Source organism: Cryptomeria japonica, chromosome 10 (genome assembly GCF_030272615.1).
Source record: "Cryptomeria japonica chromosome 10, Sugi_1.0, whole genome shotgun sequence".
Classification (NCBI taxonomy): domain Eukaryota; kingdom Viridiplantae; phylum Streptophyta; class Pinopsida; order Cupressales; family Cupressaceae; genus Cryptomeria; species Cryptomeria japonica.
Genome location: NC_081414.1, coordinates 757,530,578 through 757,553,951, shown reverse-complemented (window position 1 = coordinate 757,553,951; position 23,374 = coordinate 757,530,578). Strand labels below are relative to the sequence as shown.

Below are 23,374 nucleotides of genomic sequence, written 5' to 3'. Positions count from 1 at the left end.
AAAGAAATATCTTTAGTGAAGTTGCACAATGAAATAAGAATGCATTTCAATGAGAAGACAATATTTTTTGAGTACTTATTCATCATCTTTTGTTCAACAATATACCCAATAAATATTTAATATCACTTGGGCCCAACCACCATAGATGACACTTGTTATCATAACGCACAAGCAGAACTATGGTCAAGGAATATATTTAGAAATTGCACTACAATAGACTAGGACACTACAATATAAAGCTACCACTTGTCACCATAGCATGCCAGTGCAAACTCACGCCCTTGCACTAAATAAAAAATTATGTTGTAAAGACTAAGATTGATGCAATCAATGGTTGATATGTAAACACATGTGGGGGCCACCAATGGGGTGTATATTTGTGAGGAAATAATGCATAATACCTAGTACATTTAATCTGATTTCTATGTAATCCCATGAGAGAAAAGTATGAATACAAGATTATAGCATAACCAAATGCATAGATCAAATATAGATAACATACAATATACCCTAGGAAAACCCTTAAGAGAGAAAAACCCATCCTCCAAAAGCATCCATACTCCATATAATATTCAATAATAAGAAATTGCATACATTGAAAGAGTTACAATGAACACTTGTAATACATCAAGCCTCTCCAACATGCATGTGTCCAAGAATGAATCCACACATCCCATGCTATTCTTCACATATGAACTCCTCAAAAGGACTCAATACTATTGTAGCTCACTCACCCAAATTTTTCCTATTTAGATGGAAGCTCACACAAATACAACCAAGTAGTAAGATAAAGCAATGTGACTCAAAGCCATGAGTACAAAAATTGGTCCCTAAATTATTTTGGATAATGTGTTTGAAAAGTATTTAATATCTCTCCAAATAATATTTAACTATTTTATGTCTCCTAGCCATAAAATAACTAACCTAATTCTCCATACAACTTTACAAATATCACAAATAAATATCTATTGTGGCTAAACACATCTCCTAAATGCACCACATGAATATTCATTTAATTTACTACACTAAAATATCATGTTTATGCAAGATTTACAATGCCTAATCCCAACAATATTCACAAGCGAACATGCACATAATTTGTTTATATGAGAGAAAAATAGATTCATTGATAACATAGATCAAGAGGATGGTTAAACAGTGATGCTTGAGACATGAATATGACTACTCAAATTAATCTTATGGGTTCAACCAACCATAAATAAAATACAACAACTAGGCATGCATGCACAATCCAAATAAAACATATTCAATAAACCTTAGATGAATTTTCATATTAAACCCTAGAAAAAAAATCAACACACAATAGAGACTCTTATTTAGGGACACATATTTCTGAAATATAGCAAGGATTCAAAAAAATATGGGATGCTAACTAACACAAACATAAACAAACCAAGTAGAAAAGGTAAACACACTTCACTATGAGTCATAGTAATTACTTGCACAAAACTATACAAATGGAAGAGAAAAACTAAACTCATATAGAAGAATGAGCAAAAGCTCAAGGTCCATTCATATGGAATTCCTAAAATTATCCTATTAAACTTTTAGTGAAGCATGAATTCCCTCTATGAGAATCTGCATTAGTGTATGGTCCAAACCATAAAGGATCAAAATTCCCATGTTTAGCCTTGTCTCATGACCTTACTTTCTATACCAACACCAAATCACCATTTTCAAACTTTCTGGCATGTGCCCTTTTGAACATATATTTGACTTCTTGTTGGTTCTTCATGTTTACATTTTGAGCTTATCGTCTAGATTTGGCAAGTTCAACCAATTTATAATCATTTTCATCTTACCATGATCATCAAATTCTTTTATGAATTTATTTATAGGAAACAATCTATTCATGAGCAAGTTGCATCCCATACCATATACTAATTCACATGGGGATTTTCTAGTTGACTTCTTGGGTATAACTATGTTAGCCCAAAAGGTTAATCTTAATTTAAAATCTCAATATTTCTTATTATTTCCCATCATCTTTTTGATGATCTTGACTAATCTCCTGTTACTTGATTCAACCTAATTATTATCCTAGGGATAATAAGGAGATGAATGAGAGAAATTGATTCCATAATCCAAACAAAGATCAACAACTTTTTTCCACCTGAAGCATAATATGTTATCAATTACACAAAAAAATTGAACTCCAAACCTTGTGATGATGTGCTCCATAACAAATTCAATGACTACATTTCTAGTAGGGATAGCTTCAATCGAGTTCGTGAAATAATTAGTTGCTACAATTATCCATTTGAATCCCCTACTAGATTCCTCGGTAATTTTTTCAATGAAATCAATTCTCCACTATTGAAAAGGGGCATCCATAAACATAGGCCTCAAAGGAAAAACTCTAGAATTTTTTAATTTACCAAAAAATCTCTAACATGAATCACAACCTCTTATCAATTTGTGTGCATCTAAAAATATCATAGGCCTCCAATAGCTTGCCTTATCACTGTATGAGCTATTGTTCATGTCATAAAGTGCCCACCATAACTTCCACCATGCATATCTATCAACACTTTATGGGTTTGGTATTCATCTAAACATCTTAAGAGAATGTTGTCTTTGTTTCTCTACTATAACTCACTATTGAACATGGTATGCTTTATTATCTTCTTATTGTCAGTCATCTATTCTAGGCCATTAACAAGACATAAGTAGTATACATCTTTATACCATGGCAAATTTCTAAATTGCAACCTCTATTAAGTTTATTCCTCCAAATAATTTCAACAACTTCTAAACTAGACTAAGTCATCATTCCGGTTGATCCCTATCACCTAGCCAACTTGATAACCTATATAACAATGTTGAAGTATTGGATCTTGTTTATCCACCCACATCTTCTACTAGTAACTTCTTTTTGAGTAAAAATGTTTTTCATTGTAGCATGAGTAACATAAGAAACAACGTTCGCCCCTACAAAATCTAGGGTCTAAAATTCTTGACTTCTTTGAACAAGGCACATCCTTGTTTCTCCATGGCATCATATTTTAGCTCAGCAGCTTGAAGATATTTTCTTAAAAAAGAAAATGGGTTGCACATATCCTTCATCATTCTTTTTAAATAATGTAGCACTAACTATATGAAAGGGTGCAAAAGAAGATAATTGAAATGGTTGAACGAAATTTGGTGAAATCAATAGTGAAGGCTTGCCTAAAGAAAATGGATTGCACATATCCTTCATCATTCTTTTTAAATAATGTAGCGCTAACTATATGAAAGGGTGCAAAAGAAGATAATGGAAATGGTTGAACGAAATTTGGTGAAATAAATAGTTAAGCTTGCCTAATTGCAACATTCAGTTGGTCCTTTCCAATGATATGGTTTGTCCCATTTTTAGTATCCACAAAATAGACTCGGATCTTCTTTGCAAATTTTTGATAAAATTGATCTTCCCTAAGAATGATTGAATTCCATTTATGATATTTGGTTCAAAACAAAATTCTATAGAAACAACCCTTTCTAGATCAATCATAATTCCTTCCTTAGAAATGATAACCCAAAAAAAATCTTCTGCGGCCCCATACATGCATTTTTTAGGATCAAATAAATACCAAATTAAATATTTCTATCAAATTTCTTTTCCAAAAGCATGTAATGACCTTCTACCCTTTTATAAAATGAAGTCGATATTAAATCACCATAATTGTGTCACTTAAATCAGAGAAATCCAAATCTATCACTCTTTGGAATGCAGCTCCAACAGTAATCAAGACAAACGACATCGTAACATATAGATAAGTCCTCCATGGTGTTGGGAAAGTTGTTTTGTATTACTTTTATCATTTTACCATTACTAACCAAAAAATGCATTCATTGCAGACAACAATTTGCAACCAATGAGATTTTGTAACATTGCCTCCATATTTGGAAAGGGATAGTTATATTTCAAAGATGTGTATATAATTCATATTATATGGAATAGAAGATAACATTCTTATGAGTGCACAAATTTTTAGTTTCAATAATTTTTGCTCATTTTTCTATGTTATCTAAATACCATTTATGGAAGGAAGAATCATATTATTAACCCAACAAGCCATAGAATGTATGGAAATGAATTACGGGTATGAAGTTCAATACTGTATTCATAAACATATTAAATTTTGTTCTACAAAATACATATATTGGATATTTCTGGTTGTAATGTTTTATTTTTTATCAATATGTAAGCCATACTTACAAATCTTATTCAATATAATTTGCAACGGATCACATTTTCCACTGTTTCTCGATTTGATGATTGGAAAACTTACACTTTTAGGGATCATCAGTGTCGTCTCAGCTTTCCCATCAACATCTTTCCTTCGCTTTCAACTCGCATTGTAATGTTTTATAAGACGTTCTTTCTAGCTTAATATTATTATGTTGATTTTTCGTTCACCGTGATCAGATTTTATGTTTAGCTTTCTTTTGCAAAGTCTTAAAACTGTTTGGGGTGAAAAGCAAGTCTTTGAATCTTTTATTCAGAGTAAATTTCCTTCCACTTGTATTATGGGCAAAATAGTAATTGAAGAAATTCGTATGTAGAAATATTTGAGCCCCGTGTTCATTGCCTGGACTGTTTCAAACATACATTATCATCCCCACTATACATCTGCTGAAGAGATTGAAACACAACATAGCATTCAATTTCGGGACCTATCACCTGGAATAATAACTAAGAGACAACAGTGAATGCAAAAACATTACTGCTTTCTGAGTGATACACTTGTGTCTTCCCTCAGGTTTTTCATGTTTGCTACTGCTCCAAATTGATCTACTCTTCCTGTTATATTAGGCTTTCTATGGCAAAAGTCATAATTTAGAACTTTAATGTCATTTGTCTACATACATTATAAGTTTCTTCAAATTAATGACATACGTTCTGACTCGTCTCCCATACAAAAATCGGCATCTTTGTATTACAGATTTGTGTTCCACTATTTGTATGCCAGCCATTTTCATCCTCATTGCAATACAAATTAGCAAATTACCATATTAAGTACAGAAATTCTCAAACCCAGCATCAATCAGATTGTACCAAAAATTAATGAATTGGCTAAGGGATATCACATAGCTGTCAAAGATCACAGCAGGCAGACTGTAAATGCAGAAACAATCGGTGCATGTTTTAAAATGAACAATGAAACCAATTAATAACAGTGGAAAGGATACTTGCAAAGGAACTTACCTTCCCAAAGCCATTTATCATCATGTAAATGGATCAGTCAGTTATATAAACAGGGTGAAGAGATGACGTTGAAGGGTAAGACAACCATGGTACATGTTACAAGTGGTCAGTATTTTTCACTAAGGTCACGGCCTTTACTATTTAGCTAAAATACATTATTAGCAATGAAGGTGTAAATTTCTATTTCCTATTAGCTAAGTGTAATTTCTAGCAATGCATAAGTGAGCCACAGTACAACACTTAAACTACGCAATACATTAGGGGCTTTCTATGGTTTATGGATGTGTAATTGTAGCTTATCCATACAATCACTTAAAATGCTTATAGGAAGAGGCATATAATTAGAGGATAATCAAGTATTCGCCCTCAGGGCTAGCAGAATGGGAAAACATTAGAGCAATATGAAAATTTGTAGAAATAAAACTTCCCAGTAAAGATTTTACCTGCTTTCCAATCACAAACATAGAAGGAAGCCTTTGAATTGAAGCAATCCTGTGCTCTTTTTTTGCAACTGTTTAGATCATTTGATTAAAAATTTAAAACTAATATGGAGACACTTGTAATTTACCAAGTACATACAAAATACTGGATGACAAAGTGCACATGATAATAGAGATAAATAGACTGCATTTGTAAGTTGTCATAACATTAAGTTCATAGAAATTGGTGCGAGAGCCAATATGATATATAAAGAGATTCTAAAATCATGGACCACAAAAACATTGCCAACGGAAGAAATAAATAAACTTCTTTAGACAATTACCTAAAAATTACAAGCATGGGAAAAACAAGACCAAAATTTTAAGCCTGCTTAACACACATGATGTAAATTACTGCATACAAAGCTCAATTGAATCATAAAAAATCAAACCTTGAGGTGTAAATTCAATGCCTCTGCCAAGTACTAGAAATATGTACTAACAATTGAACTGTACAAATTTTAAAATTAATTCTCACCTAAACACAACCTGACAAAAAAAAATTCCAACATCGTCAACAAACTGGAATTGCTTCTGGTCAGACCGGTGACTTCTGCAACAGTCTTTTTGCATTTTAATTTTAAGATTAAATTACCAAAAACAAACAATCATAGCCATTCCTACTTTTCAACATTAATGAGATTCTCACGGAGCAGAAGGGGCTGCCTTAATAATGTCTGAGTCGCCTGTATTACAAATACAACAAAACAGAAACCAAGCATGATATTAATGAAGATTTGCTTAACAATAACACAGACAATAAATTTTAGTTAATATTTTAATGAACACATTTCTAATGGCAGAACTGCCTCAAATGTTATTCATAATTACCTGGATCTGTTATGCTAAGACAGCTCACACGAAAATATTTGCCACATGCAGTTCCCAAATCAACATTGTCTACAAGACATCATGTAATCATTAACTAATTATCTGACTATAAAATGACATTTTGGAAAAAACATAGCAGAACAACTCAAGGATTGAATGGCCAAAAACATTAAGAAGCCAACAGAACATGTCATTATATATTTGCTATTTACAATGTTAGCCTTCTCTGAAATCAGTTGTTTTCCTGCAACCTGTATAATTCCCAGTCAAGGACATCATACTCGAATTTCATAAGGGCATTGAGTTTAGGAGAAATCTGATAAATAAATTATATTAGCAGATTTTAAGTTCTAATTTACATGATATACATCATTAGTGATATCAGTTTTCTACAATCCATACTATCTTTGTGCAGCTTCTGGATTCGATCGTGTGTGTTTATTTGCATCGACGTTTCGGATCATTGAGTATGATCTGAAATGTTGATGTAAATAAAAAACAATCGAATCCAGAAGATGCACAAAGAACAAACATTATTGGTAAAATCGATACACACAATAGAGTTGATTAGCCTATTTTACATCATCCCGATAGGCTAATTAGGAGATATAAGAGATGATATGCTGGTCACGTCATTAATTCCTATTAGTGGAGAAATAAAAGGTGGAATATTATTTTATGGGATCTTATATTATTATTTGGTGAGAAAAGTTACTTTATGTTATAAAAAAAAATTATAAAAGTAAAGTGACTTTATTTAAGTAAATAAAATAAAGTGATTTTTAATCCCACATTGAGAGGGGGAATTCTCACCAACAGTTTGAGAAATCTTTATAAAGGAACCCCGTCCTTCTCCAAGGGGGAGGATTATTATGTGATTGTTTGATATTTGATATTTCTCCTTAGTTCCTGGTGTGACAGTGACAGCCATTTTTGAGGACGAAACCCCTTGGAAATTTGTAAGTTGGATGGAAACCCAACTCTACTTGTGAGGTGGATTCATTCAGAGTTCATCATCAAGCTTATTTGCAGAATTTTGAGCAGAATTGTGGAAATTCCAGCTAGTGTTTGGACACAATAATGGAGCCATGTTGCAGGTTGAAGGTTACATGAATTTATATGATATTTCTAGCTTGGGCAACCTCTTGTAGGGCATGTTTGGAAATGATTGCAGAATTGGGTATTTGTTGCATGTATTGTTTGGAAATTTCTAAGTAATTGCAGCATCTTGTATTAAGTGCCAAAATTCATCATTCCAATAGTAATATACAAGGGTTTGCAGTTCCATTATGAAAATTCTGTTATTTTCATTTATTGCATGTTCTTATCATTCCATGCACAAGAATATTCAAGATATGAAATAAACACCAAGCATATATCTAAACAAATTCATAAATTCCACCAAAATTCAGACAATAGGATATTTCGAACTCAGATCCTCATACATCAAAATTTGGGTTACTAAAGTTGTAATCATTAAATAATGCTAGATGTAACAACCAAAGGATGTGCATCAGCATGCATATTGGAATAAATAAATTTGGTGCATCCATATATTTACTCTAATGGAACTTTATTTATTTTCTGCATAAAATATAAAATTAATTTGCTTTGTTGTAAAGTTCAAGACTTACTTCCATGGAAATGATGCACTCCAATTTTCGCAAGCATGGCATAATACTCAATTTCTGACTTTTGTAAAGGAGGGCAATTGTTAGAAATGATAATAAGTTTTCCTGCAGCAACACCAACAAGAAGATACGGGTAAATTGGATTTACATGCTTGAAAGAAAGTAGCTACAAAATGAAAATGCAAATAAGAGAACCTCTACATTTCAAGAATTAAAAATGACAATCTCATAACTTGAAACCACTACCATTTACAAAGTTTGCAATAACAATTCTGAGCCAAATTATCAGAAAATTTTCCATGATTAAAGGCACTTCAAAGTAATCCAGCACCCAAAAATAATCAGCATATTGAAAGTATGCCTCTTGACTTCACATGCAAATTATAAATATTTTAGATATCATCACCTTTTCTTACTTCAAATACTTAAGCTTAAAAATACTGTGACTTTGTAGCCTTTTACAGATGGACATTGCTAGGAAAAAAAGAATGATGATTATGATATTGCTATCAGGATTCAACTGTGTAGTTTTCGAGTCAAACTCATTGACTTGCTTTCGAGTCAAACTCATTGACTTGCTCTGGAAATATATCTCCTACTTATCACAATGATGATTGTTATATTTTGCATCCAGTGTGAACCGTTTTCATGAAACATTGATGCAGGAGCATCCACGGGTATAGAGAAAACTTGCATCACCCAATAAAAATATTTATTGTAATTTTGATAATGTTAGATGAAAAAATTTTAAACAAAGGCTAAATGCAGGCTATTGTGTGCCTTCACATTCCTTGAAAAGTGTACAGGGGAACATAGGAGATAAAAGAATTAAATATTTATATCCTATGTCAAATGGTAAATGTAATTTTCAGCAGTGGGCACATGTCAGTAATGATTAAAAAGAAAAATGGAGGAATTTATCACCTTTGCATCCACTTTGGGAAGTCAAAAGGACTTGCTAACACATGTTGAAGTGGTGGTTACAAAGGGTAAAGGAAGAGTCTCTTTATAAGGCACCCACTTTGGGGAAGTTGAAGAGTTTCAAAACAAATGGAGGGATCTCTCTCTTAGGTGCCCAACTTTGGAAGTTGAAGAGACCTGCAATGTTTGGTCTTCTATTAGGCTACGTGTTGCTTTTCTTGATGGCCATGTGCCCACAAGAGGGGGAGAGGGATTTCCAAAAGGCACAAAAATGCTATAAATTGGGGGCTTGACTTAGAAAGATTTCGTTAATAGTATAAATCTTTTCAAAATGTCAATAGTATACTTCCCTTGACTTAGAAAGATTTCGTTAGATCTTTGCCATACTTCTAGACCTAGAAAATAATGCATTAGACCTAAATCTTTCATTTCAAATTCAGAAGCTAATTCTTTCTTGCATCTAATAATTAGTTCATCTTTACCAGTCAAAAATAAGTCATCCACATAAAGAACTAGAATTAGCATTTCATCATTGGCTACTTTAAAGTAAATGTTAGGGTCAGCATCATTTTTACAAAAGCCTAGACTTAGCAAATATTTATCAATTCTTTCATACCAAGCACGAGCAGCTTGTTTAAGACCATATAGAGCTTTCTTTAACCTGCACACATGGGTTAATCTATCCTGAATCTCATATCCCTCAGGTTGCTCAATATAGACTTCTTCCTCAATGACACCATTGAGAAAGGCAGTCTTAACATCCATCTGATGTAGTTTCCAACCCTTAGAAGCAACAATAGCAATTATTGTTCTAATGGAAGTATATCTAGCAACAGGAGCGAATGTTTCTTCATAGTCTATGCCTTCCTTTTGGGAAAAACCACGCGCTACAAATCTAGCCTTATATTTTTCAATACTACCATCAGCATTATGTTTAATTTTAAATAACCATTTAGAGGAAACAACAGACTTACCTTTGGGTCTGGGCACAAGGTCCCATACATCATTCTTGATGATTGACTGATATTCTTCATCCACAGCAAGCTTCCAAGCATGATGACTTAAGGCTTCTTCAACATTGCAAGGTTCAGTTTCAATGAGATTACACATTAAAGAAACATAGTTGGAAAATAACTGAGGTCTCTTAGTTTCACGGAAGGTGCCACTTGGAGCAGCAAATCTTTCAGCTTCTTGAATGGTGTTTCTTACCCAAAGTGGTCTCTTCTTGGTAACGACAATGTCACTAGGAATATCAATGTGATTCATGGGTTCTGGAGGATCATCATGATCATCTTGTGGTGGAGATTCAACTTGCTCACTCTGAATCTCAGGGTTAGTATCAACGTTCATATTTTGATTATCATCAGATTCATCAATAACACAAGAACCTTTTGATTTCTTAAACACAATGTCTTCTTCAAATTTAACATCCCTACTTACCTCAAAATACCTTTGACCTGGGATGTAAATCCTGAATGCTTTGGAGGATTCACTGTATCCGACTAGCATGCCTTTCTTTCCGGAGGGTTCCAACTTTGATCGCTTTTCCTTGGGCACATGAACATAGACAGGACTTCCAAAGATCCTGAGGTGACTAATGTCTGGTTTGAATCCCGTGAAGGCTTCTTCCGGGGTCATGTTCTTTAGAGCACGATGAGGACATCTGTTCTGGATATATACTGCTGTTCTAGAAGCCTCAGCCCATAGGAAGGTCTGCAAGTCTTGATCGTGAATCATAGCCTTTGCAGCCTCCACAATGGTCCTATTCTTTCTTTCAGCAACACCATTTTGTTGAGGATTGTATGGAACACAAAACTCCCTCTTAATTCCTGACTCAACACAAAAATCATGAAAGCTACCGGAGGTGTACTCACCTCCATTGTCAGATCTTAAACATTTGATTCTTTTACCAGAGGTGTTTTCAGTTAATGCTTTAAACTCCTTAAATTTACTTAAGACTTCATCAGATTCTTTAGATTTCAAGAAGTAGATCCAAGTTTTCCTAGAGAAATCATCTATGAAGATTACATAATAAAGGAATCCACTAGGAGATGCTATAGACATAGGACCACATAAATCAGAGTGAACAAGTTCTAGTTTGTCTTTAGCTCTATTTTCACTTTTATGAAAAGGACTTTTAACATTCTTACCAATAGCACAACCTTTACAAGTGTTATCATGAATTTGACTGAGTTTAGGCATACCTTTGACTAACCTTTCAAGGGATGGAAGGGCTTGATAATGTAGATGTCCAAGTCTTCTATGCCATAACTCACATGATTCCGGGGCCTCATTAATGAGGGTTTGAATAGGGTTAGTAGAGAGCTTATAAAGACTATCATATCTATGACCAATTATATGAGCAGATTCAAAACTATCTTTCTTAGACCAAGCAAGAACTTTTCCTTCAGAAAATGCAATTTGATAACCTTTATCTTCTAGAGCAAAAATGGAAATTAGGTTTCTTTTAATTCCAGGAACAAACAATATATCACTAAGATGCAAGGAAATACCATAATCTAATTTTAGAGTAGAGCCACAACCTCTTACCGAATAACGAGCGTCATCACCAATTACTACGTGAAGGCTGGTATCCTTTTCTACTAGGCCTGAAAGATGATCGCAGTAACCTGTGATGTGTCTGGAGGCACCACTGTCAATCAACCATGTATTGCTATCTGAAGGAACACTGCTAGATAGAGCGGAGATGAATAAGAAGTCATCATTTTGTTCTGAGACTTCATTTAGGTTTGTTTCACTTTGGTTAGGGTTAAACTGACATTCCTTAGCATAATGACCAAATTTGTCACATCTAAAACATCGCACACGCGAGGTATCTCTTGGTTTCTTCCAAGGGTTTTGGGAACTAAAGGATCTGGAATCCCTATTTCTTCTAGGATAAGGTTGCTTCCAATTTCCCCTTTTCTTGCATTGAGCTGCAAGCATGTGATGTTCATCTACATGGGGGCTCTTAGATTGACTCCTTGTGAAGAGGCGAGACTCTTCCTGGATGCAATCATTCTTAAGGCGATCAAGAGTAGGTAACTCCGACCGACCACTTACGGTTTGGATAAATGACTCCCAAGAGTGAGGTAGACCATTAAGGGCAATCATGACAAGGTCTTTATCTTCCATGTTATGGCCAATTAAACCTAGTTGATTCTTTAGTTCTGAAATTTTTTATGAAATAGGAAATAACAGAATCTTCTTTAGCCATTTTGATATTAAGTAGTTGTTGTCTTAACGTAATTGCCCTACTAAGATTGTTAACTTCATATGTACCTTGTAGATGGCTGAACATTTCCCTTGCAGTGGTGAATGAGGCAATAGAGGTGACGAGGTGGTCTTTGACTGAATCAATGAGAATCTTCCTGGCCTTGATAGCATCCCTTTTGAATTGTTTCAACTCAGCTGCATCCGAAGGCTCAGTTAGCTCTTTCGCTTCAATGAATTGGAGAAGATCTTCTTCCTCAAGAGCCAACTTGATTCGAACTTTCCATGCAGTAAAATTTAGATTCCCATCAAGCCTATCTTCAACTTTCAGCCCCATTGACCTGATCTGCAAAAGCTACAGCAATCTGGAAATAAAGGTGTACTGAATTTTAAATCTGAAGATTGATCTAACCAATTAACTCTGAGACCATGTTGATTTTAGTACTTTCAGATTGAATAAAACTCAGAAAATCAGAATTAGTTTAAACTAGGTTAAATAATTTATTGTTTTCCAGATTTAAGCATAGTAAAGGAAATAAAAAAAAGGACAAAGCACAGTTACCCTGGAAAAACCTCCTAAGAGGAAAAACCCAGCCAAAGAGATCCTCGGATCTGATTATAGATTATGGTAATGCAATTGTTACAACACTTATCTCAAGAACTTGTAGAAGTAGATGTTGCTGTCACAGAAAGAATGGCAGATTGCTTCACTGTCATGTGTGTGTTTGTTGCTGATAGCTTCCTTCTTCTTTTAACCCAGATTTACAGATCCTCAAGAACTTTGCACAATCTTAACTAAGTTCGCCTCCTTCTAATGATGTAATTCACGCCTCAACTTGAAGACTTTCTTCCTGAAGTTCGCATTCTCCAGACTTGTGTATTTCGCATGAAGTGAGTGCTACAATTGATTATTTGTGGTGAGAGTTGAATGCTTATTTATATAAGGAGCGAACCCCTTTTAGCATGTCGGCTTTTGCAAAATAGAACCCTTTTAATTATTTAATTTACTAATTGCTTAATGCGAAGTTAGGATAGGTCCTATCATGAGGCGTGTATGTTTTAGTGTAGCGTGGAGGTGAGACATGGAGGTTTAGGGCCCAGCCCTTATGCGTTGGAGGTTTAGGGCCCAACCCTAATTACAAACAACAATTTGAAGTGTAATGACCCCAGTTAGAAGGGTAGCCAACTTTGACACAGTTCTGTTTGTGGCTGACTTTAGGAATTAATATTATACATTTGCATTGCAGTGGGAAGCTGGTTATCGAAGTTTTTAATTATCTTGACACTAAACAAATGTTATCTCTTATCTGGACACAAACCTGGAAGGAGCTCTTTGCTGGACAAAACCCCTGTTATCATTTTTGCTCATGCATGGTCTTCATTGAGGACTACCAGTAGCTGGATTCTTGCATCTAGACTTGTTGCTCGTTCAAATGGCAGCAAGCCTATTCAGGGAGACCCTTTTCTATGCAAATTTGAATACTACTGAGGCGAAAGGATAGGACGTCAGAGCTAAGGTAGAGGCACAAACCTGAGCATTGTTTAGAGAAGAAGTGGCATAAGAAGTATGTGTTCATGAGGCTCACTCCATATTTGTATTCGTGAAGAATTAGGTCTGTAAGTAATTGTTATTTGAATGAAAATGAATGATTAATAGCCTGTGTTGAATGATTAATAGCCTCTGTGTGGAGCTGTGTCTGCTAATCTATATCTTGTTATTGAATCTGTCTTTAAAATTGCATAATCTGAAGACTCATCTCTTCATCGGAATAGTTTGGATATATACATTGTAAGACTGAATGAAGACATTTGACTATTGTTTTGAGGACAAGTAATCTGGAAGTATTGTTTACTGATCTAACAGTCTGAGAATTAGTTTATTGTTGAGATGTGCAAATATTTTTACTTGGTGAATCTCAGTGTATAAATCAGTTTACGGTTTAGATTTGCAAGTATTTCAGTTTGGTATATTATAGTGGTATCGAAGCTTAGCATTTTGCCAACCTATGGATTGATGAGTGACAGTGATCATACAAGCAGGGAGAAAAGGAGAAGGAACTGGGTGAGAGGGAAGAGATCCCAAAGAATTCATTAGGGAGATCAGAGAAATCTATACCAGCATGAGAGATACATGATGGAGATGGTTCAACTTTTAAGAGGAATGAGCCAGCAACTAAGTGCTGAACTTAGCTAGTGGGAAAGCTTCAGTTAATACAAAAACCTTCAGGGTTAAATTTGTGGACAAAGAAGCACCAGTAGGTATTGGGAAAGGACAACCTAATTCAGAGGAAAACATGACAAGATTTTATGATGCATACAATGCCTTAAGCCCTTCCATATGCAGCAATTTAACCTTCACCAACTTCTATGAAATGAAGAAAGCAATTGGGCATGGCAGGAGAAGGTATGAAGAGAGGAAAGACATTCAGCACCCTTTGGGAAAAAATACTACTCCAACTTTTGATGGTACTGGTAATTCCTCAGTGAGGGCTTGGTTGCAGAAATTACATACATATTTCTCATTGAACCCAATGCTTGAAGAAGAGGCTATCAAATTTACCACCTTGCATCTTGAAGGAGTGGCTCGCGAATGGTGGCACCATGGCATAGTCACACAAGTGCATGATTCAATCACCACCTTGGAGGACTTCAGCCGGAGATTGATAGAAAGATTTGTTAGGAGGGATCCGGAAATGCATTTTAGAGAGTTAGCACAGCTGAAGCAAGAGGGTAAGGTGGAAGATTATGTATCAGAATTTCAAAGGCTTGCGCATTAATGATTTCCAATGTGTCAAAAAAGAGGCTTATAGTCTTCTTTGTGGAGGACCTAACTGTTTCTCTTAGAAGGTTAAGGGCATTTGATCCAAACTCATTACAAGACACCATCATAAGAGCTTTGAATTTTGAAAATTTGGGGACTGAGGGCGAGTTCCAAGCAAGCATCTCCTATGCAATCAAAGAAATATTTCCAAAAGAGCATGCTACCTCCTAAGACAAGCCAAATGGAGGTATCTAAGAACGAATTGCCAAGGAAAAAGCTATGTTTTACATGCAGAGAATCATGGCAACCTGGTCATTGGTGTTTGGGAAAGGAACATATACACTATATAGAGGTAATCCCCGATGAGGACATAGACAAGGTAACACGGGTAGCTGTGGACCCAAATCTGAAGTTGCTCGAGGGCAACCAACATCCAAGACTGGTGGACTGTAATGAACCCCATTAGAATGGGTCAGCCCCATTGTAATTGCTAATATTTCTTTAAATAAATAATGTTTTAAAGAAAGCATAAATCAAAAATCTTAATAAACGCAATTATTATTAATTTTGCTAAGGCCGACTAGTTTTGTTGAAATCATTTCCTTTTTAGCCAACTTTGTGGCGATTCTCTCTATGGCCGATTTTAGGAAAGAAGTAGTATATATTTGTATTTTCGTGGGAAGCTCAGTATTGAAGGTTTTCATTATCTTGGCATTAAACAAATGCTATCTCCTATCCAGACACAAACTCGGAAGGTGCTCTTTGCAGGACAAAACCCATGCGATCATTTATGTTCATGTTTGGTCGCCAGCCTAAGTTCTCACATCTGATCTACATTCATTAGGGAAAAGCGGTAGCTGTTTCGGGCCTATGTGAGATTCTTAAATGTAGACTTGCTGCACATCTAGACATCAGCAAGCCTATTCAAGAAGACCCTTTTCTGTGCAAATCTGTATACTACTGAGGCGAGAGAATAAGGAATCAGGACCTAAGGTAGAGGCACGAACCTAAGCATTGTTTAGTGAAGACGCGAAATAAGAAGTATGTGTTCATGATGCTCACTTTATATTTGTATTCACGAAGAATGAGATCTATAAATGATTGTTATTTGAATGCATGATTAATAGTCTATGTGTGGAACTGTATCAGTTAATCTATATCTTGTAATAGAACATGTCTTGAAGATTTCTTAATCTGGAGACTCATCACTGCATTGGAATAGTTCAGATATATACATTGTAAGATTGAATGAAGACATCTGATTATTGTTTTGAGTACTAGTCCTCTGGAAGTATTGTTTACTGATCTAATAGTCTAAGAATTGGTTTATTGTTGAGATGTGCAAATATTTTTACCTGGTAAATCTTAGTGTATAATCAATTTATGGTTTAGATCTGCAAGTATTTTAGTTTGGTGTATTACACGAAGTTGAGAAGACTTATCCTTCATTTCAGAGTTTAAGAAGCAAAACTTGTAGCTCCAACTAGCAAATTTGAAAAGCCCATGTGGCTAATGCTTTGTTAGTATTGATATTGTATTTCCATTATCATTAAGAAATAGAAAGCAAGTATTTCTTTCTTGAGATTTCTGTGTTGTTGTTGTGTTATTGTTGTTGGGTGGAGTACCCTTCATCAATGGTATCAAAGCATGTGTTTGGGTGTGTAATGGGAGTACCCTGCATCAATAGAGCTTCTGATGAAGGGCTCTCCCCTTACACACCCAAAGACATGCTTTGATACCACCAATGAAGGGCACTCCCCTTACACACCCAAACACATGCTCCGATACCACTAATGAAGGGTACTCCCACTAATGAAGGGTACTGCCCTTACACACCCAAACACAGGCTCTAGTACTACTAATGAAGGGCTACACCACCCAACAAGATAAACGCAACAACACATAAATTGCAAGAAGAAAATACTTGCAATCTATTACATCAACGCGATGGAAATACACTATTCAAAAAGACCTATAAACCATAGCCACGTGGGCTTTCTTGTTACAAAAATATCTACAAGTTGGATCTACATACTTCACTTCTCAAACTCTGAAATGAAGGAGAGTTCTTCTCAACTTCAAATGATCAACTCAAGTCTAATTGATTCAACTTTGAATGATGAAACAACTAGCCCAAGCCCCCAATTTATAGCATTTTTGTGCCTCTTGGAAATCCCACACCCCCTTATGGTGGTCAACACATGGCCACCAAGAAAAGCAACACAGCCTAATAGAAGATCAAACATTGCAAGTATCTTCAACTTACAAAGTCAGGTGCGTAAGAGAGATATCCCTCCATTTGCCTTGTAACTCTTCAATTTCCCCATAGTGTGCACCTCAAAAAGAGAATCTTTCTTTACCCTTTGTAACCACCATTTTGACATGTGTTAACAAGTCCTTCTCACTTCCCAAAGTAGATGCCAAGGTGGGAAATTCCTCCATTTTTCTTTTTAATCATCATTGACATGTGTCCACTATTGAAAAATACATTTACCATTTGACATAGGCCATAAATAATAAATCATTTCATCTCCTATGTCCCCTTGAACACTTTCCAAGGAACATGGAGACACATAATAGCCTATTTTAGCCTTTGTTTAAAACTATTCACCTAACCTTATCAAAATTGCAATAAATAATATTTTGAGAGATGCAAGATTGCTTTATACCAATGGATGCTCCTACATCAGACACGCAAGGTAGGAAAAATTTTGTGAACCTAGTTTCACAAAATGGAGTTGGATGGTAGAGCCACCCTTTTAGATTGCAAACAACCTTCAACAAACCCCATCACTATAACTAGGACCTCAAATCAATTCTCCTTTCTTCTCTTCCAAGACCTAGCCAGAACAAGCATCATTATCTCCTAAAAACTTTGTTCTACAGTCCTCTTCCTTAATGTGGATATTTTTTCCACCATAATCCAACCTCCTCCAAGTGTTGCTCCATTCAACATTCCTCCTTATCTCACAACTCAGCATTCCTCTTCTCTTTTTCATGAGTTTTAACCCATCTAAGTCTGACCACCTCCACCAAATGCATTCTGCAATTTCCTCTCCAACTCAACATACACCTTTGTAACATCCTTAGTTACAACTTACAATATCTACAATCTTTTCTTCCTTTTCTATCCCTTTCTTTGCAACCAATTTCTCTATACTCTATTGTTCCATGTTCTCCATCATCCTCATGCCCACCAAAGGGCATTTCACATTTTCATTTTTATTCTTCTCTATCTCTATTGCAACACGACCCACAACTGCCTTCCCAAAGACATGTCTCCGTTGCGACCTCACTTACCATACTCTCAATGTCTTCTCATCCACACATGCTATTGCAACTTCATCTTTTGCTACAACTCTTCTTTACATTCCTCCTCTACTAATCAATATTTGCTAGCCTTCACAAAGACTTGCCTCTACTGCAATCTCTTTCACCTTCTTCTCAAGTTCAACTTCCACGAAGCTTTTGATTCTTCTAATCTCCTCTTTCAAGATAGCCTCCTCATCTTTGTTAATCTACTCATTAAATAAGGGGACCCTCAAAGTCCAACATCACAGCCTTTGTTGCAACCTCTCTGATCTTGTTCTCCATACCTTCCAACAGACATGTGTCTGCTACAAACTCTTCTTCGTCTCCATCTTCGTCAATTCTTTCATCCAATATTGAACCTTCCAAGTACTCTATTGTAGCCTCCTTTTCTTCTTTAGTGGTACATGCATGACACTCTAATGCATCATTATAAAAATAGTTTGATTCACCGTCCCCTTTATTCATCTTTTATTTTCTCTTTTCAATTTCTACTCTCAAATCATTCGACTATTGCTACATCTCTATCATTTTATCTCTTGATATTCTCTCTCTTCTCACAAGTAAAGTAATTCTTAGAATCCATCCACAGACAAATGTCATTTTCTTCTTTCTCTTTTCTATCTTCAACCTCTTGAAGCCTCTACACAAATCCTCTCAAGTCTTGATGCAAACTACCTCACGTTTTGGCAACCTGTTTACATACCTTTATTCATTTTTTATTTTCTCTTTTCAATTTCTACTCTCAAATCATTCGACTATTGCTACATCTCTATCATTTTATCTCTTGATATTCTCTCTCTTTTCACAAGTAAAGTAATTCTTAGAATCCATCCACTGACAAATGTCATTTTCTTCTTTCTCTTTTCTATCTTCAACCTCTTGAAGCCTCTACACAAATCCTCTCAAGTCTTGATGCAAACTGCCTCACGTTTTGGCAACCTGTTTACATACTCAGGAACCTCTGCTCTACAACAACTCATGAAATCCACCTACAGATACCGGTGCAAGATTGCCTCATGTTCGACGCTCTGTCTACACGCTCAAGAGCGTTGGTGCTCTTTTTGCACTCTCAAAAACATTTGCTCCATAGATCCTCTTGTAGCTCCTCTTGCAACTTGCACATACACTCCACTCTACTCACAGAGCTTGGTTCCAAACTACCTCACATTCAACGCTCTATCTACATGCTCAAAAACACTAGCTCTGATACCATTGATGAAGGATACTCCCCTTACACACCCAAACATATATTTCAATACAACTAATGAGGGGCACTCCTCGTACACACCCAAATGCATGCTCTAACCACTGATGAAGAGTACTCCCCTTACACACCCAAACACAAGCTCAAATACTACTGCTGAAGGGCTACACCACCCAACAATATAAACACAACAACAATACAAAAATTTCAATAAGAAAATACTTGCCTTCTATTAGCCACATGGGCTTTCTTATTACAAAAATATCAGCAAGCTAGAGCTACAAGCTTCACTTGTCAAACTCTAAAATGAAGGAGAATTCTTCTCAACATCAAATAATCAACTCAACTTTGAATGATGAAACAACTAGCCCAAGCCCCCATTTTATAACATTTTTATACCTCTTGGAAATTCCACGCCCCTTTGGTGGGAAACACATGGCCACCAAGAAAAGGAACACATAGCCCAATAGAAAACGAAACATTGCAACACTCTTCAACTTCCAAAGTTGGGTGCCCTAGAGAGAGATCCCTCCATTTGCTTTGTAACTCTTCAACTTCCCCAAAGTGGGTGCCTAAGAAATAGACTCTTCCTTTGCCCTTTGTAACCACCACTTTGACATGTGTTAACAAGTCTTTTTCACTTCCCAAAGTGGATGCCAAGGTGGAAAGCTCCTCCATTTTTCTTTTTAATCATCATTGGCATGTGTCCACTGCTGAAAAATACATTTACCATTTGATAGAGGCCTAAATAATAAATTATTTTATCTCCTATGTCCCTTTGAACATTTTCCAAGAACTGTGGAGACATATAATAGCCTGCATTTAGCCTTTATTTAATATTATTCAACTAACCTTATCAAAATTACAATAAATACTATTTTTGGGTGATGCAAGATTGCTCCATACCCATGGATGCTCATGCATCAAACACTGAGATACTTTATAAGGGATTTAGAATTAAAAAAAAACAATCCAAGTGTCATGCAAAGGTCATCTACAGGTACTTCTGAAATCTGGTATGTCTTGGCAAAACAAAAGATCAAAGATGTTTCATTTTATCAGGAACAAATCATGAAAAAACTGGGAAAATTTGGGTTAGGGTTGGGTCAAATCAGGTAAATATCACAAGAGAGATTAGAAAAGCCCAGAAACAATAAATCTTTTACCAAAAGCTTAAATTTTGCCTAAAAAATATGGAAATGTGATTTAATTGGTGGTCATGATTTTAACGGCTTATTTCCAATTTAAGCAGTAAAAATGTCTTTCGACTGTATTTTCCAAACTATCAGAAATTTTTCAGACAAAAACTTGCATTGGGGATAGAAATGATAAATTGCAATATTTAAAATATTATTTCTTTAATGTGTTTCAGGACTTGTACGTACTAAAAGTAATATAAATTCCAAGGGCTTTGGTTGATGGATAAGCCACTTTGAAGTCAATTGGCTGAGCCAGCTACAATTCACACTGAGGGCATGCGCCATACTGAGATAACCTGATACAGAAATTTCCCCCACTCCTCCAGCCATAGGTTGTGAAGTTACAACCTGAAACAATGGTCTTACTCTTATCTACACTGTGTTTCCCTGTGAAAACATCAAATCATTATAGAAAAAAGTGGTACCTTTAAGTTTGTTTTCAGTCAGATCTGTACTCTCATAGGAGTATAAAGGGAAAAACTTAGAGAGAGGAACAATGATGTTCTAGAAAACCTAAGAAAACATCTAACACTTGCATTAAGGATGGCGAAACAATGTTCAAACACATACATCACAGCTTATTGGTAACCCAAGTTCAAGCTCGACTCCTGCAAAAGATCTCGAACAAGCAATATGTGAAGATCGCCATCAATCCTGTGGCCCAGGGATTTCATCCAATTGCAAGAGAAATCAAGTTCTCCCTTCAGATTGTGAAAGCTCACTAGTCTCACCTCTGCATACCGGGGCAAGAGGGCTTTCCGTAACTAAATGTTAATTCTACGGAGTCAATTGAGATGAGGTAAAATTGTGGAGCAAACTCAAACTAAGGACTACATTTGTGATCACAATGATAGCATATAGCATAGCATACGCCATATTAACTTGAAATGACTATTACCATGACGGTCTTCAGGATGGATAATAACATGTATATGTATCAAAGCAATTTGAAGTTATAGAACATTATAATAATGGTAATCGGAATTTCATTAAACCCATATTGCTGGAATCATACCCATTATTAGCTCAATTTGAATGCTTTGAGGTCCTAAAATAGCATTGTCTACCTATAAATAGCATTCAAGAGGTCACTGGTTCGATACTCTATATATGTGGATTTGTAAAAGCATACCTTTTGAAGACCTGAGAGAATGCAGGACGGTCTTGTAGCCCAGAGTGTACTTGCCACTCTTCATCACCAGGGCAAGCCTGCTGTTGATGTTCTCATGAGTCTTCTTCTGCGCCAACAGATATATACATTACTCTCATTCAGCCGCAATAAAGAAATAAATGGATAGACACAGAGTACGTAATGCGATATGTGACTTACCGTCTTCTTGGTTATCGCCATTGTTGGGTTATGGAGAACAGGAGCCGTATGAGTGGGATGGTATAAAACATGGAAGAAATTAGAATTATAACATTTTATTCGAGTGTCAAAATTGGGTGTCTTCAAAAACCCACCCAAACCCTAATTCCCCCTTTGAAAACAAAAAGATCGTGCAAAACCCTACGTCATTTGCATTAAATCTAGGTATATATAGGGTTCCATTTTATGGCAATGAAATAACTTCAACTAGTATATTTATATTTAAAAAAATATATACTCAAAATAATATCAAGAGATATTACATAATTGTTTTGTATGTTTGTTAGTTGTCAAAAGGGACATGGAGCTCAATAATGTTGCACTCTTTCACTCTCATTAAAGATGTAACAGTTTCATATACTTAGAGACATGCGGCAATGATTTGATTTTACTTATAGAGAAACTTAAACATGCATGCATTTACCTATCATCTACACATCAAATTTATTCAAAATCATTTTTTTTTAACGGATATTTGTATGTCATTGTAGATGTCTCTCGGCATAAATTAGTATACTTATATTTAAAAAATATATGCAAAATATGTCGAAAGATATTTTATAATAGAAGAGAATCATCTGTAAAATAAATGTTCTTCTAAAATTCTAACCACCAAGAATACAAATCTATTAAAATACTAAGCACCAAGAATACAGATCTATTAAACTATTGCGTGCAAAAGCTGTAAATCTAGTTGGAGAAAAGTGGCAAGGGTTCTATTTTATTTGGAGTAATAAAATAGCGCCTCCAAAAAAACTGAAACACGGCATATTCCATGCATTTACCCATCATTTGCATGCAAATTGTTTCAAAAATGGATTTTTGTTTACGGACATTTTGATGTCATTGTAGATGCCTCTCGGCATAATAATTTTAAATAAATAAATAAAAGCTTAGAACATAATATGAAAGCCAATCAGTATAAATTGGATAAAAAAATATTTTAACAAAAACGGAAGTAAAATGAGTAAAGTAGTTTTATTGAAAGAATTGGTATATAGTTTAATAATTTTAAATAAATAAATAAAAGCTTAAAACCTAGTAGGAAAGCCAACCAGCTTAAATTGGATAATATATATTTTGAGAAAAAGAGAAATAAAATGAATTAAAGTATTTTTATTAAAAAAATTGGTGCATGTAATTAAATTGGCCATTAAAAAAGTTTGTGTACATATTTTTGTGATATTTAAGATTATATTTCATTTTTTTTTCATTATTTTAGCCATAGGTCATGAGGGATAACCT

At 35.1% G+C, this 23,374-nt stretch overlaps 1 protein-coding gene across 1 annotated transcript; it reads right to left on the bottom strand.

The window, feature by feature from the left end:
• Window positions 1-6,033: 6,033 nt before the first annotated feature.
• Window positions 6,034-22,264, bottom strand: LOC131054943 (large ribosomal subunit protein eL30). Its single transcript, XM_057989549.2, has 5 exons — window positions 22,091-22,264; window positions 21,893-21,998; window positions 8,154-8,255; window positions 6,520-6,588; window positions 6,034-6,374 (listed from the first exon to the last, which is right to left on the bottom strand). Exons 1-5 carry the CDS (start codon window positions 22,109-22,111, stop codon window positions 6,334-6,336), a joined length of 339 nt encoding a protein of 112 aa, XP_057845532.1. The 5' UTR covers window positions 22,112-22,264; the 3' UTR covers window positions 6,034-6,333.
• Window positions 22,265-23,374: the final 1,110 nt, after the last annotated feature.

Coding starts and splice junctions, on each gene's coding strand:
- LOC131054943 (XM_057989549.2), bottom strand. CDS start 22,111: ATGGCGATAACCAAGAAGACG. Junction 21,999..22,090: donor TGGCGATAACCAAGAAGACG/GTAAGTCACATA, acceptor CTGTTGGCGCAG/AAGAAGACTCATGAGAACAT. Junction 8,256..21,892: donor TTCTCTCAGGTCTTCAAAAG/GTATGCTTTTAC, acceptor GTGTTGCTGCAG/GAAAACTTATTATCATTTCT.